Source organism: Taudactylus pleione, unplaced genomic scaffold, assembly GCF_031769625.1.
Source record: "Taudactylus pleione unplaced genomic scaffold, aTauple2 ptg000201l, whole genome shotgun sequence".
NCBI classification, from domain to species: Eukaryota; Metazoa; Chordata; class Amphibia; order Anura; family Myobatrachidae; genus Taudactylus; species Taudactylus pleione.
Genome location: NW_028284603.1, coordinates 49,495,650 through 49,509,594, shown reverse-complemented (window position 1 = coordinate 49,509,594; position 13,945 = coordinate 49,495,650). Strand labels below are relative to the sequence as shown.

Genomic DNA, 13,945 nt, shown 5'->3' with positions numbered 1-13,945 from the left:
GGAATTTTGTTTAGTTACAAAATTATATCTTTGCTATTTAGTGTTGAGTTTATAAAAAATATTAACTATTTATTAAGTTACTTGCATAGCATCGGCATATTCTGTTGAGCTTTACAATTGTAAACACAATAATAATAAAACCAGACTGGGTAATAACAGACAGACATAGCGGTAAGAGGGCCCTGCTGCTAGGGAAACGGGCATGGATACACAAGGATGGTTGTGGTATGACTAGTAGACAGTCAGAATGTCGACATGGACATTAGGTCGATAACCAATATGTCAACATGGTTAAAATTTTGACACATTCAGAGTGTCGACACTAGAATTTCAACATAAACCCTAAAAATCGACTTAAAAAATATATGTTGACATTATGGTGTCGACATGTTAGACATTCTGAACATGTTGACGTTTTAACCATGTCCACCTAATTTAATGCCGACATACTTGTTATCGACATAGTTCCCATGTCGACATTCCGACTGACGACAAAGAACTTGTCGACATTCTGGTGTCAACAGTCTGAATGTCCACTACCTGACCTGATGCCACAAGGAGAAATGCTACATATTGCATATTGGTCCTGCCAGATCGCAGAGGTTCTTAGTGGACTGTATGACCCAGTCACACAGGAATGTTGGCCTACGGTCAGCGGGATGTGAAAGTGAAGAAAGAGAAAGTATGACAAGTTATGTGTGGACTGTAGAGTGGGGATGTAAGTAAGTAGGGGTAGATTATGTAGGCTATGTGGGTAGTTTTGGAATTTGTTAAGCCTGTCTGAAGAAGTGAGTTTTCTGGGAAAGCTTGAAGGTTTGGAGATCAGAGGAAAGTCTTATTGTGCTTCTAAACATTACTGAAAAATATTGTATTTTCCTTGTAAGGCACAAACAAAATATATATTGTTGTCTTCTGCCTGCAGATAACAAAAATAATAATAGAAGGTGAGGCTATTATTGCATGCAAGTGTAACGGACAAACTGGAACATCTGTATCTAGTAATGCTACCCCAGCCGTTAATGAAAATATTTTGAATCAGGATTTGTTAATCGGCTAAAAAATTGGTTTATTCTAGATGCGAAGAGTTTATGTTGCTATATTCTATAATCTGTCCTTTATAGGCCATGATTGTGTGATTACTTTATTGCGTGTCTATCTGCTCTTACATTTATTTTCCTTGGTTGATTTTTAAACATAATTTTAGATTTCATATGATCTAATCCTTGTATCTTCTATTTTCCTCTGTACACTTTGATCAGGACACCTTCAAAGCAGAAATACCCCCAGGCGCTGAAATGTTCTCCTCATAAGAGATGCTAGCCTACACAAGTCAGCAATTGTCCACTTCAATATAAAAATGCTGGCAGGGAATACAGATTCCTAAGTCAAAGTATATTGTTCCTCTTATACATGCATTGTGCATGTGTTATGGATATGTAACATACATATGTTCCTTGTATACAAATGGGAGATTTGGTGCTGTCCTCATACTGTAAGCCATGAAGGATCCTCGCCAAGTGTGGTTATTATTTTGTGATTGCAGTGTTGCATTGTTGATCACATTAATGTCCCAAATTATGTCAATTGGAAACATTTCTATGGATCAACCCATCATTTAGTGGGCAACCTTGACAGAGACTTTGATAGATATTGATGGCGGGTGACATTGTGCCATTAAGTCCATGTTTTCGTATATCTGCTTATTCTGAATATCTGGCCACTACAGGTTGCTATGGGATGGACCAGGAAGAGAACAAATATGTGTCCCAACTTCAAGAGGTTTTCAACAGCTGTGACACCACGGGCACAGGGTTCCTGGACAAAGACGAGCTGACAGACCTCTGTCACAAGCTCCACCTAGAGGCACAGCTCCCCCTACTTCTGCAGACCCTTCTTGGAAATGAGCTCTTTGCTAGGGTGAGTTGGTTTTATTATTATAAATAGCGTAAATAGATGTATATTTGTGAATTTTAAACCATGTGGGAAATAAAAGGAACATTTAAGGGGTATATTTATCAAAGTGCGATTTTTAGAAGTGGAGTTGTTGCCCATAGCAACCAATCAGATTCCACTTCTTTATCTAGCACCTTCTAGAAGATAATAGCTAAAATCTGATTGGTTGCTATGGGCAACATCTCCACTTCTAAAAACCCACACTGTAGTAAATATAACCCTTAGTGAGAATAACGTAAGGAGTGTGTTTTTCCTGTAGAAGGCTTCATGGGTTTTTTTTCTCTAAAAAAAAGCTATTTAGCCGGTTTAGGGGCATATTCAATTAGCCGTGATAAGCAGTTTTCGACGAAAAGTTTTCGCCGGTGGCATAATTTCGCCAGGCGGAAACTTTTCTCTGTATTCAATTGCAAAAACTTTTCGCCAATGAGGAAAGTCAATGCATTGGAATAGGCGAAAAAAGATTTGCCTCTGAAACCCGGCGGAAAAAAGTGCAGAATTGGGGTTTTGGGGTGCAAACTCGCGGAAACCACCCTGCACCCTTGGGACAACACCCTAAAGGTAGACTGCATAAAAAAAAATACTAAAATTTAAACAACACCCCAAAAACTGACTTTGAAAAAGGGGGCAAAAAAGTTCAAAGTAGGGGTACAAACTTAAAATGTTGCGAAATACACTTTGTTTTTTTTTTTACAAGTATGTTAGTGTTTTTTTTAATTGCAGGTGCTTGCTGAAGGTGCATTTTTCACGTTTTTTAAAACCTCACTTTTGAGAATTTTAACCATACTTGCACCCATTTTCATGTACCCCAAATTTGCTGGGACTAGTTATTTTCTGGAAAAAAACCCAGCTAAATGCTATTCTTCACCACTTGTGCAAAGATGCAACTTAGCAGCTATTGAGAGCATTTAAGTACCCCAAATACCTTCAGCAAGTCTATTCGGGGGTATCCATAGTGATCCCCAATGTTAATACATCTTTTGGGGGGTGTCAGGCTGATTTCTCCAAAACTGACAACACTTTTCGCCTATTTGCGTTTTGCCTGCTCCCGTGTTTGCGTCCTTTGGAATTGAATAGGGCGATATGCAGGGTCACGCGCAAAACTTTTCCGCAGGTAAAACCAGCGATGACAGCGAGAAGTACGGCATGCAAAAAGCAGGCCAACTTTTCGCGGGTAATTGAATATGCCCCTTACTGTAAATTTCATGAAAAATGACTGTTAAATGACCAATTTCATGAATGGGATTCATGAAGTTGACTTAATTCAATTAATTTAATTAGAAATATTTCTGGAAAACACTAATAAGTAGATCAACAAGTGTATCAATCTGTGTAAAATGGGGATTGGTATGATAGTGATAATCTATATTTATAGCTAGTATTCTCTGATCACATATGGACTTCAAAACTTTCTTTATAAATAGCGGCTTTTCCTGAGAATACAAAAGCACAGATGCCAATTCCAGCTGCTTTCCATAAACTTTGTTTTTATGTATGTAGAGTTTTGTTTCCAGAATAAAAATTGTATATTTGAGAATGTTATTTTTATAGCGCACACATATTCTGCTGCGCTTTACAGAGGATATTTGTCAATTCACATTAGTCCCTGCCCCAGAGGAGCGATATGCCTGGTGTGAGTGAGCCGTCAGGTCCCATGCTGCTCTGCTAGTGCTGGGCGTCTTTTTGTGCCGAAAATACATCTAAGATACAATGCACTAGGAGACTGTACTGATTAATTTCATGTGACAATTGTATATCAGAGGCAAAAAAATGCCTGCTGCTAGCAGAGGCTCATGCGACCAGTTGCCCCACGAGGGGAAATTTGCCACGACTGCAGCAAAGATGAGTGAGGACATATCTGTATATACTGTATATTGCATGTGTACATTTCTATATATTTTATATATATATATTTATATATTTCTATATATGGTTTTTGGATTTTATATGTATGAGTCTAAATATATATATTTATATATTATATAAATATTCAATAGACAAAAAAACCTTACGGTTTCACATGTCCCATTAAGGCTTCTTAGACCTTTCGATCTGAAATTTCACAAAACTTATAGAATTTCTGCCAATCAAACTTAAAAGAGCAATGAAAGGCTGACGCCTTAATGGGCGTGTTCCTTGCGCAATACAGATATGGTATGCCATCACACCCTGTGGTTAACTGCAGATTCAGCACTCACAGAGTATATAATAATGAATCATGCGCTCCCAGTGATAAGCAGCTTTCTTTTAAATGGCCAGATCACTGGCCAGGTAAGGGTTAATGTATGCTAAAGAAGCGCTTGTATAGTGGATAGTGCTTAAATGTAATACCAGCAATAGTGAAACATACACACAATAACACTCAATACATATAACGTAGATAAATGTTTAAGCGCTTTCAGTGAAAAATGAAGTGTCCTGAAAAGGTTTCCCCATTAAGACGTGGGCGCTGGATACCAGGGTAAGTGGGATAAACTGACCCTACCTGTCCCTGTGTAAGATCTTCTCCGTGCGGGGGCTGGGTGTGTCCAGGTGGCTGCAGTATAATCAGCTGTATGACAATTCCGTCTGCCGCTTGTAATATCAGTGGCTCGCCGGAGCAGCGTCTTTCTGCACTCTTCTGCCTGGTGGAAATCTGCCGTTCTCATGGAGAGGAATTCGCGCTCACTGGAATAGTGACGTCAGGGGTAGTCTAAACACCAACGCGTTTCATCCGGTAGGACTTTATCAAGGTGTTGCTGTGAAGCCCTTGTTCACCTTTTATCCTTGTGCTAGCCTGGTAATTGGCTGGTTAATTATGTCAATCAGACATGTCTCAATCCCGCATATTTGGCCGGATAACGGGATAAAAAGCTGGGCAGAGTGAGATTGCTGTCACTCACAAAATGGTGGAGCTGATAATTCACAGAATTGTGTGCTCATTGGAATACACATTTCACCACCGGGCTTTTCAGAACCATTCCTGGTTGGCAAAATACGGGGGCCAAATGACGTAGGGTCCCCCGTATTCAGCGCAACCAGCATTGGGCTCTGAGCCAGTCCTGATTCTAGAAATTCAGGGGAAAAAAATGCATAGGGCCCCTGTTTCTACCAGGATCAGCACTTTCTAGCGTCCTGGGCTGACTAGCAGGTCAGGGGGTGATGCTTCCGCTGGGGGGCCTAGTGAAAGGGCCCCCCTGGCTGTGGCATTATCCCCCCACTAGAAAGGGTCCGGTGCTGGTTCTGGTAAATACAGGGGAACCCTACGCATTTTTTTCCACCTGTATTTCCAGGACCGGCTCAGAGCCGACTGTTGGTTGTGCTGAATACAGGGGGACCCCTATGTCATTTGTCCCCTGTATTTTGGCAACCAGGACTGGTTCTGAAAAACCTGGTGTTGGTTGTGCTTAATAAGGGAGACCCGTATGTCGTTTGTCCACTGTATTTAGCACAACCAGTACTTTGTTTCCAACGGCCACTTTCTTCCCCCGAACCTACCGCCTGCACTGGCCAGCCATCTTGGTGTACCCAAGTGAAGCCACACTTTTGAAGTACACCTTCTGGAGGCTCCTATTGAGGCTGCGCAACAAGTTGAAACTTCCTATCTCTATAATGGCGGATTCGTGAGGTAATAGTTTAAAAACTGTAACTTTCTCAATTACCTAAACCCCAAAAGCACCTACCCTGGACAATAGCTACCTAATAAAACAAACCCCAAGTCTAAATTTGCTCCCTACCCTGAGTTATGCCTACCCAAAAATCCCCCATAGAGAACAGCAGAAAAGTGGTCCTTTTTGAGTGTCACAAAAAACTGACAGTTGCAACTTTAGCTTACTCCCAAATCCTAATTTTTAATGTTTTTGCCCTGAAATTTGGCATGCAGCACCGAGCGACAGTTGTACCCGCCCGTATCAAATTTCAGCTCTGTACCTCCTATAGCTTTTGAGGTATATCCCCTTAAACACCATGCCCTCCCCCCTCGGGTGTTCTCTATGGGAGAATTCAGTTAGATTCAGTCTTAATATAAGGGCACGACTGTGTATAGATAGATAGATAAGGGTTGGGGATAGGAGCCACCGACAGCGTCATCCCGATGCTGAGAATCCAGACAAGGGACACTCAAGTACCTTAACCTTCCCTCCTTCACACCCTAACCCTACCTACCTCGCACCCTAACCCTCCCCCCTCCGTGTCTAAACCTAATCCCTCCCCAGTGGTGCCTAACCCTACCCCCCCTGTCCTTAGCCTGACCCTAACCACCCCCCACCCGCCGGGATTTTGTCAGCTGGCATTCCCGATGGTCGGCAATTCAACTACATCAGATTTTAATATATATATATATATATATACATATATTTACAGTACATGTTCATGTTTTGTTGCCTCACAACCTGGAATTTAAATGGAGTGTTTGAAGGTGTGCATCATTTAATTAACAGATCATGCCTACAACTGTGAAGTTGTTTTTTTGTTTGTTTTTTTTTTTTTTCATATTGTGAATCAAACAACATTTAGGACAACATAACAGAAAACTTCAGCGTGCATAACTATTCACCCCCTAAAGTCAGTACTTTGTCAAGCCACCTTTTGCGGCAATTACAGCTGCAAGTCGCTTTGGATAAGTCTCTATGAGCTTGCCACATCTTGCCCCTGGGATTTTTGCCCATTCCTCAAGGCAAAACTGCTCCAGCTCCTTCATGTTGGATGGTTTCCGCTTGTGAACAGCAATCTTCAAGTCTGACCACAGATTCTCAATTGGATTGAGATCTGGGCTTTGACTAGGCCATTCCAACACATTTAAATGTTTCCCCTTAAACCACTCGAGTTTTGCTTTAGCAGTATGCTTCGGGTCATTGTCCTGCTGGAAGGTGAACCTCCATCCCAGTCTCAAATCACAGGCAGACGGAACCAGGTTTTGCTCAAGAATATCCCTGTATTTAGCACCATCCATCTTTCCCTCGACTCGAATCAGTTTCCCAGTCCCTGCTGCTGAAAAACATCCTCACAGCATGATGCTGCCACCACCATGTTTCACTGTGGGGATGGTATTCTTGGGGTGATGGGATGTGTTGGCTTTGCGCCAGACATAGCGTTTTCCTTGGTGGCTGAAAAGTTCAATTTTAGTCTCATCCGACCAGAGCACCTTCCTCCATACATTTGGGGAGTCGTCCACATGCCTTTTGGCAAACTCAAATTGTGTCTTCTTATTTTTATCACTTATGCTGGGCATACACGGCCAGACAAAATGCCTGTCAGACCGACAGACATTTTATCTGGCCGGCTGCCAGCCGCAGATGTCGCCGGCATACACTGAGATTTCTCTCACAGTGTATTCGGCAGACATCTGCGCTCCGCCCCCGGGAGAGGAGACATTTCCCTTTTCCTTCCGTAGGAAGGAACACAGGAAATGTCTGTCTGTCGGCCGCGGCTGGGCATACACTGCCCTATGCGGCCGACAGTTTACCGGGAAATATCGCATCGGACGGGCATGCTGGATAATCCGGCATGCCCGACCGAGCAATATTTAACCCTCGGTCGCCCCCCCCACACGCTAAAATTATCTGGGCGATCCGCCGATATCAGGCGGATCGCCCCGATAATTGTAGCGTGTATGGCCAGCATAAGTATTAGCTTTTTTCTGGCCACTCTTCCATAAAGCCCAGCTCTATGGAGTGTACGGCTTATTGTGGTCACATGCAAAAATACACCAGTCTGCTGTGGAACTCTGCAGCTCCTTCAGGGTTACCTTTTGGTCTCTGTGCTGCCTCTCTGATTAACGCCCTCCATGCCCAGTCTGTGAGTTTTGGTGGGCGGCCCTCTCTTGGGAGGTTTGTTGTGGTACCATGTTCTTTCCATTTGATGATGATGGATTTAATGGTGCTCCGGGGGATCATCAAAGATTTTGATATTTTTTTATAACCCAGCATTGTACTTATCAACAACTTTGTCCCTGACTTGTTTGGAGAGCTCCTTGGTCTTCATGGTGTGATTCCCCCGTGCTTAGTGGTGTTGCAGCCTCTGGGGCCTTTCAGAAAAGGTGTATTTAGACTGACAGATTATGTGACACTTAGATTTCATACAGGTGAACTTCATTTCACTTATTGTGACTTCTGAAGGTAATTGGTTGCACCAGAACTTTTGGGGTGCTTCATAGCAAAGGGAGTGATTACATATGCACATGCCAATTTTCAGAACTTTATTTAAAAATATTTTTTATATATATATATATATTTTTCTCATTTCACTTCACCAAATTAGACTATTTTGTGCAGATCCATCACATAAAATTCAGATAAAAAAATAAATTATAGGTTGTAATGTAACAAAAAAGGTAAAAAGCCAAGGGGGGGGGGGGGGTGAATATTTTTGCAAGGCACTGTATATATGCAGTGAGGTAAATGGCTAGGGAGGTACTGGCTAGTATCAGAGCTAGATTTACCCTATCATATAGGGTTCATGTAGGCATTATACAAAGGTGCAGCAGTATATAGTGCTGGAAATTTTGGTGTGTTTTCATCAGGGATGTGCAGAACAGGTAGACAGGGGAGGCAGTGCCTCCCCTGTCATAAACTTTTTACTCCAGAGTTTTGAATTTAAAAAGATTAGAATAATACAAAAAATAGTTGTAATATTTTCTTTAAATTTTTCTTATTTTTATAGTCAAAACTGTATGACCGGAAAAGCTCTGCCTCACCTGACCACACATCACTGAAATATATGTGTGAGGGGGCCGGTCAATTCTGGTTCTCTCTCTTCTGATGCCCCCTGCTATTCTCAGCATGTACAGGAGTAGCATGTTCACTGAAGCCCTGTCTGGCAATGCCGCTATTTTCCATCCTTACAAGTAACCAATCAGTGCCATGACTGCTTTAAAAAAACAAGGCTGTAGGTGATACTTGGCATCAATGGCGGAACTAGAGAGTGTTAGGCCCAGGTGCAAGAATATGCTCTGGGCCCCCCTATGCAGTGCCCCAGTAGTGGTCCTCCCAATGCAGTGCCCCCAGTAGTAGTCTCTCCCCTCCCCCCCCTATGCAGTGCCCCCAGAAGTGGTCCCCCCTATGCAGTGCCCCCAGAAGTGGTCCCCCCTATGCAGTGTCCCTTATACAGTGCCCCCAGAAGTGGTCCCCCCTATGCAGTGCCCCCAGTAGTAGTACCCCCCCATGCAGTTCCCCCAGTAGTAGATTCCCCCCTGGGCAGTGCCCCAGTAGTAGTCCCCCTATGCAAGTGCCCCCAGTTGCATTTCCCCCAGTAGTAGTCCCAATTCCGTGCAGTGCCCCCAGTAGTAGTCCCCACCCTTAAGCATTGCCATACAGTGACCGCTGTAGCAGCCACGCTCCCCATACAGTGCCCACTGTAGCAGCCACCCTCCCCATACAGTGCCCCCAATAACTGCTCCCCATACAGTGCCCACTGTAGCAGCCACCCTCCCCATACAGTGCCCCCAATATGTACAGTGCCCCCAGTAGCGGCCACGCTCCCCTTACAGTGCCCCCAGTAGCGGCCCCCCTATACAGTGCCCCCAGTAGTGGCCACCATCCCCATACAGTGCCCCCAGTAGTGGCTCCCCATGCTGTTCCAGTCTCCGTGCCCCCTTACACCCCCCCCCCCTTACCTGATCCCCCCCCCCCTCCTGCCGACGGCTACTGCTGTCTGCTCCTCTGGGCCAGCTCTCGCTCTGCACTATGGGATGGGAGAGAAGTCATGACGTGTCTCCCATCACCCGCTGCGGGGTGAGCCAGAAGGCGGAGTTCATGAGTGAGCTCCTGCCGGCTCCCTCAGTGGACGACGCAGCCGCCAATGAGAGTCTGTCTGACTATCATTGGCTGCTATAACAACCACACAGCTGGCGGCTGTGTGTTTGTAAACTGTAGTGCAGACGCTACTCACAGCAGTCTGCCCTACACTTGGGGATGCAGCGGCGGGTATGGGCCCCTGCACCAGAGCGGGCCCCGGTGCAATGCATCGCCGCTAGTTCTGCCCCTGCTTGGCATCCATAATAATGCCCAGTAATGGATCATTATATACACATTTTATTGGGTTTTCGATCTTCATGTTTAAATATCAAACATCTGTAAAAGGGGAGGGATAGAGTGCACAGGAAGAAAGGGCAGATGGGTTCTCATAGTGATCAAGAATTGTCATAATTTAAAGTAACAAACGATCAGTAAGTTATGATAAAGAGGGGTTCGCGATCAGCGCTCTGATATAGTGCACTGGGTTATTGGCTGGTACTCGAGATGTGCAGTATTATATCGTGTCAATAATTTAAAAGGTGGTAGCCAGCGCTGCACCCTGGGTAGGTGTAGGCATGTGATGATTGTTGTGTAAAAATAAAAGAACATGAATCGCCAAACTTAGTGTGCAGGTTCTCAGTCTGTTCCTCTCCTCCAGGTTTGTCCTTACTGATGACTCTGTAGCTGTGTGTGCTAATGGGATCACCCACGAGCCCATAAGTTCCTGCAGAGGGTGTTGCTTCTTTCAATGGTTATGTGGTTACCGGATCTGGTTCCAGAACAGGGGTGTGTGGGAGCACAGAGCTGGTGCAGTGTAATTGTGTCCATCCAATGCTTTCAGCTAATTAAAGACCTCACTATCATGACACACCATGCCATATTACAAATTCAAATGATCTTATTGAAGCCAGTGTGTGTACCAAAGCACACATTTATACATTTAAATTGTGAGTGAAAACATCCATAGGTGTAGATCTCCCATATTCTGAAGGCTGTTTTAGTTTTATTTGCAGACTCGGACTGGGGCGTCGGGATTCGGGGAAATCCCCAGTGGGCCCTACTGTATCATAATTACGCCCTCAATCATGGGAGGGCATGGCCTAGCCAGTGTTGGAGTGGCCCATCTAATTACCAGGTGGGATTATAGCTCCACTGGCAGGGGCCGGAAACATTCTTGCCTGCTCTTCGGGAGAGCAGTCTCTTGGTGAGGGATTACTGACTTGAAGCTACGCCCACTAATACAGGGTGGAGGGCGGAGCCTTGTGTGCCGGCTATGCTCTTCTGTGCCGCCTGCGGCTACCTGTGGCCTGCCTCATTTAATATACTGGCAGCAGGCAGCTATCTGTAATCTGGCAGATGATGTATAGATCACGTCAGTGAGGTGGGCGGAGCCATACAGTGCATGCTCTTCTAGAGAGAGTCTGCCAGCAGCAGCACCAAACAGGAGGACGATGGACTCAGCACATGTGCCCTTCCAGGTCAGCAATTACTCATTTTATTTGGCTCTGCTTTCTACATTAAACTTTCTCTACTGCTTCCCTTCCCCCATCAGAGTGCCAGACCTTTGTGTATAAGCTTACTCCCAACCACACCAGCATACAATCGTGGGTTAGACATTGTTGATTTTATGGTAGGGTGCATGGTGCAATTTACATATTTTGTGCAGGTGTTCTAGTATCCCTGATTTAGTGACCATGGAGAGGTATGCATCTCCACTCTCTCAGGCTGCGGGTCATGTCACATACAGGGCAGCAGCACTAGCAGAGCCTATTCCCCCTGATGGGTGTTTTGCCCTAAGACCAAAAGGGTTGTACTGCTGTTAAAAAGCACATACAGCAGCTACAGAAGATAATATTTCTATCTAATCTCTGCATTTTATATACCATGTCTGTCCCCAACACACATAATGCAGACCCTATCCCTGTCTGCAGCATACATGGCACATCAGGATCAGTGGCTGTTTATGGGCATTATACCAGGACTGTATCCTGCAGCTGCCAAGTATTGAAAATATAATTAAAAACCAGTGCATGTGTTTGTATGTTTCCCGGTCACTTAATGTAATACAGTATTTTGCTGTGTTAGACTACAACAACACACAATACATATAGACTATGTATGCATGCATGCATGCATGCATGCATGCGTGTGTGTGCTATTGGTTCCACAATGAAAGGAATACAATATTTTGCTGTGTTAGTATATATGTATGTGTGTTTTTTGTATGCATGCGTCTTTGTGTGTGTGTGCGCTTTCGGTTCTACATTGAAAGTAATTCAATATTTTGGTGCACACATAGCCTATGAGAGTTGGGTATGGGATCCCGTTGGTCAGTATGCCAATGGTAAGAATGCCGACAGCAGCATCCCAAGAGAATCACAGATTTCAGTAAGTATTTTAAACCTAAACCACACCTCCTGCAGCCTAACCCTCCCCTCCCGCAGACTAATTCTAATCCCACAGTTTAACCCTCCCCTCCCTGCAGACTAATCCTAACCCTCTCCCTAACCCTCCCCTCCCTGCAGACTAATCCTAACCTCCCTTTCCCTCCTGCAGACTAATCCTAACCCTCCCCTCCCTGCAGACTAATCCTAACCCTCCTGCAGCCTAACCCTCCCCTCCCTGCAGACTAATCCTAACCCTCTCCTTTCCTTGCAGACTAATCCTAACCTTCTCACTTTCCCTCCTGCAGACTAATCCTAACCCTCTCGCAGCCTAAGCCTCCGCTCCCTGCAGACTAATCCTAACCCTCTTGCAGCCTAATCCTAACCCTCTCGCAGCCTAACCCTCCCCTCCCTGCAGACTAATCCTAACCCTCCCCTCCCTGCAGAATAATCCTAACACTCTTGCAGCCTAAGCCTTCCCTCCCTGCAGACTAATCCTAACCCTCCCCTCCCTGCAGACTAATCCTAACCTTCCAGCACCATAACCCTCCCCTCAGACTAATCCTAACCCTCCTGCAGCCTAACCCTCCCCTCCCTGCAGACTAATCCTAACTCTCCTCGCCTTGCAGACTAATCCTAACCTTCTCCCTTTCCCTCCTGCAGACTAATCCTAACTCTCTTGCAGCCTAAGCCTTCCCTCCCTGCAGACTAATCCTAACCCTCCCCTCACTGCAGACTAATCCTAACTCTCCAGCACCCTAACCCTCCTCTCCCTGCAGACTAATCCTAACCCTCCTGCAGCCTAACCCTAACCCTCTCCCTAACCCTCCCACAGCCTAACCCTCCACTCCCTGCAGACTAATCCTAACCCTCTCCCTAACCCTCCCACAGCCTAACCCTCCCCTCCCTGAAGCCTAACCCTCACTTCATGCAGACTTACCCTAACCCTTCGCCAATTGCCTAACCTTAAGTCTCCCCTTGACCCCAATACTTACCTCCACAATATGTTGGGATTCTGACAGTAGGGATGCCAACTACATCCCGCTTGAAAGTGTTATCCTGATCTGTTCACAGGCAATGCCGATTGAAATTAAAATGTGATATTGGTATCTGCCTTTGAGTGCTAACACATATAAGAACACACGATCAACACAGAAATTTAATTATTTCGTTTTCCCCCCAGACTGTAACTGTTGTGATGTACATGAACTACATCAAAAACTTGATACAATTTAGTTTTGATCCAGAAAATAACATGATTCATAATAACTCATTATGCTTTTTGTGTACATATAAAAGATTGTTATAACGTGACAAACCAACCTGTCAGTGTTGCCGTACCGTGCATGGGTAATCATGTGACATGTGCTACCTAATGCCATGAGACTTATGTAATAGGTTGCAAGCTGCAGCTGCTGCAGGGATTCATGCGAGTCTTCCTGTATTTTTAAAGTGGCAATCATTTTAAAGGCAAAACCAAGCTGGTTTTGCCTTTAAAATGATTGCCACTTTAAAAATACAGGGAGACACGTAAGAATCGCTGCAGCTTGCAACCTCTTACATAAGCTCCTATATGTTGGATGTTTTTCACCCATTGCATCTTGTAAACATGTCACATTTGTTTTGAGTATTAGGTTCTGTCCCTGTATAGTATATGTGCAGAACATCAGTCTGGCATAAGGGGTGTTAATCCATTAAAACTAGGGGTGAGCGGGTTCGGATTTCTGAAATCCGAACCCCCCCTGAGCCCCCCCGATCCGAGGCAGATCCGAGTCAGGCTCGACTTTTCCCGCCTGACTCGGATCTGAAATCGAGGCAAAACGTCATCATCCCGCCTTCCGGGTCTCGCGGGTTTTGGATCCTATATAAGGTACCCACGTCGGCGCCATTTTCTCACTC

General features: G+C 44.8%; 1 protein-coding gene across 2 annotated transcripts in view; it reads left to right on the top strand.

Moving 5' to 3' along the window:
* The window catches only part of NINL (ninein like), a 172,109-nt gene that overhangs the window by 32,103 nt on the left and 126,061 nt on the right, over window positions 1–13,945 (top strand). For both annotated transcript variants that reach the window (XM_088477366.1, XM_088477369.1), the window contains exon 2: window positions 1,727–1,917. In XM_088477366.1, the coding sequence (XP_088333492.1) occupies window positions 1,727–1,917 (191 nt within the window). The remainder of the gene's footprint in view (window positions 1–1,726; window positions 1,918–13,945) is intronic.